A 2,567-nucleotide genomic window follows, 5' to 3' on the forward strand; every position below is an offset into this window, starting at 1 on the left:
CCACACAATAGGGGGGCGCGCCCCCCCCCTTGGGCCGCGCCGGCCACCTGTGTGGTGGGCCTGTGGCTCTCCTCTGGTCCCTCTCGGGTGTTCTGGAAGCTTCGTGGAATTATAAGATGCTGGACGTTGATTTAGTCCAATTCCGAGAATATTTCCTTACTAGGATTTCTGAAACCAAAAACAGCAGAAAACATGAACTGGCACTTCGGCATCTCGTCAATAGGTTAGTTCCGGAAAATGCATAATAATGACATAAAGTGTGAACAAAATATGTAGGTATTGTCATAAAACAAGCATGGAACATAAGAAATTATCGATACGTTGGAGACGTATCAGGGTCTTCCAGAGCTTAGCACAGTTTACGGTGGGAGACGGGCGTCTCACCTACTTTTGGAGGGACAAATGGATCGGAGGTTACAAAGCGGAAGAGTTGGCACCGGAGGTCTTTGCCAGGGTCCCTACCAGGAGGAGGAACTCTCGCCTTGTGGCGGAGGCGTTGCAGGAGGACGGGTGGATTGATGACATTCATGGGGAGATGACTGCTGACCTTTGGATGCAATGCCTAAAACTGTGGGAGGCAGTCGAAGAGGTGGAGAAAGATAGCACGAGACCTGATAGCATCACCTGGAAAGGTGTGGAATCGGGAACCTACACGGCGAAGGGCACGTATAAGATGTTGTGTCAGGGAGGCATTCGCTGGTGCATGAGTAAGCCGGTGTGGGGCTCCTTCTCCCCCATGAAGTGCAAGGTGTTTGCTTGGCTGACCTTGAGATATAGGCTATGGACCTCGGACAGGAGAGTGAGGCATGGGCTCCAGGAGCATCCAGATACGTGCTACACATGTCTACAAGAGGAGGATAACGTCGATCACATTTTCACCCTATGCCCCTATGCGAGACAGGTGTGGTACAGAGTCCTCAGGAGCGCGAACCTACGGATCGCGGACCCTGGGTTCACGGGGAACCTGCAACGTTGGTGGACGGAGGCACGTAAGCGTGTGCGGAGGATCAACAGGAAGCGTTTTGACACCATGGTCATCTGCACGGCGTGGACGCTCTGGAAACAGAGGAACGCCAGGGCGTTTGGGAATGAGAGGGAGCAGAAAACGGTAGACCAAATTCTAGTGCAGGTTAGAGATGAGTTCCACCTATGGGAGAGGGCCAAGGGAGGAGGGAGGCTAGGTATAGCGAGAGAGTAGGCCTAGGCGGAGGGAGGTGGTGTGCGTGTGTCTCTGCACTCTTGTGCTTTCTTGTAAAACTTTTGCTTTTCCTTCTATAAAGACAAGGCACGCATTTTGCGTGCTCTCGGAAAAAAAGAGCGTGGTTGGTATGACACCGTACGAAGCATGGTACGGACGCAAGCACTCGGTTGATCATCTTCGCACTTTCGGGTGCGTGGCGCATGTGAAAACACGGTATCCGGGCATACTAGCAAGTTGGCGGATCGAAGTACTCCAATGGTCACGGCTATGAAGCCGGTTCGAAGGTGTATCGCGCATGCAATCCAGTGAATAAACAGTTGGTGGTGACACGCGACGTCGTCTTCAAGGAGGAGAAATCATGGAATTGGGGCTCCACGGAACCGGTACAGTCGATCTCAGACGAGATATTTACTGTGGTTTACAGTGATTCACATGTAGATGATCGAGGAACAGCGTCCCATAGCGTTACGGATTTAGGCGCTGGTTCAGAAGATGTTGGTCCGGAAGCGAGCAGCAGCGCTACGCCAGGAGATGCTAGCGATCGGAGCATCGAGCGGAGCGAAGAATCCCCGTACGGGAGGAGTCCAGAGGCGAGCCGCAGCAACACAGGTCGTGCGCGACCTGAGAAGCCGAACGACTCACGCTCGGGAGTCTCCCCGCGCGGGAGCAGCCTAGAAGGGGCCAAGTCGAGCTGGTCAGGCGGGCCAGAAAATTCCCCGCCTGGGAGCCCATCTAGAGGCACTCCAGGGGAGTCCCAACGGGAGGCATCTGCAGCACATGGTGCTGGGCAATCGCCAGGACGCTCCAGTCCAGTAAGAGCATCTCCACTCGTCCCCCCGAACAGGCCCCCGGCGAGCGTTTTTTCCATCCGGACGGCGAAATTCGGCCCAGTCGCGTCCCCGGTTCCTCGTTTTCGTCCGGATTTGGGCCTAAATTCATCCGGCGATCCCACGCCCCCCCCGGCCCCCCCGGGGAGCGCTCGGGGACTCCGGACGAAACGAAAGCGCGCGAAACGGCGAGGAAACTTCCCGCGCGTCTGGTGGCCCCAACTTGTCGGCGAGAGAAACCGATCGTCGTCCTCATCGCATCGTCTTCCGCGCGCTGTAAAAGCCTGCCGCCGGTCTGCATTCGCCGGCCACGCGGCGAGTTAATGTCGTCGTCTTCCGCGCACGCATCGTCTTCCGCGCGCACTAAAGGCTGCCGCCGGTCAGCTCGCCGCGGACGCGTCGCAATCCACGCGGCATTTAATCCCCGCGCCAGCCACGCCTATATACGCCGGTCCGCTCGCCGCGAGGCGTACCCCGTGCTCCACTCTCCCTCCACTCTCCCTCTACTCTCAAGATGGCGTTCTACGACGACGACGGCG

At 56.8% G+C, this 2,567-nt stretch overlaps 1 protein-coding gene across 1 annotated transcript; it reads left to right on the forward strand.

The window, feature by feature from the left end:
- Positions 1-535: 535 nt before the first annotated feature.
- LOC139834306 (uncharacterized) lies at positions 536-1,198 on the forward strand. The gene has a single exon (XM_071824779.1). It carries the CDS (start codon positions 536-538, stop codon positions 1,196-1,198), a length of 663 nt encoding a protein of 220 aa, XP_071680880.1.
- Positions 1,199-2,567: the final 1,369 nt, after the last annotated feature.

Source organism: Lolium perenne, unplaced genomic scaffold (assembly GCF_019359855.2).
Source record: "Lolium perenne isolate Kyuss_39 unplaced genomic scaffold, Kyuss_2.0 unplaced26, whole genome shotgun sequence".
Classification (NCBI taxonomy): domain Eukaryota; kingdom Viridiplantae; phylum Streptophyta; class Magnoliopsida; order Poales; family Poaceae; genus Lolium; species Lolium perenne.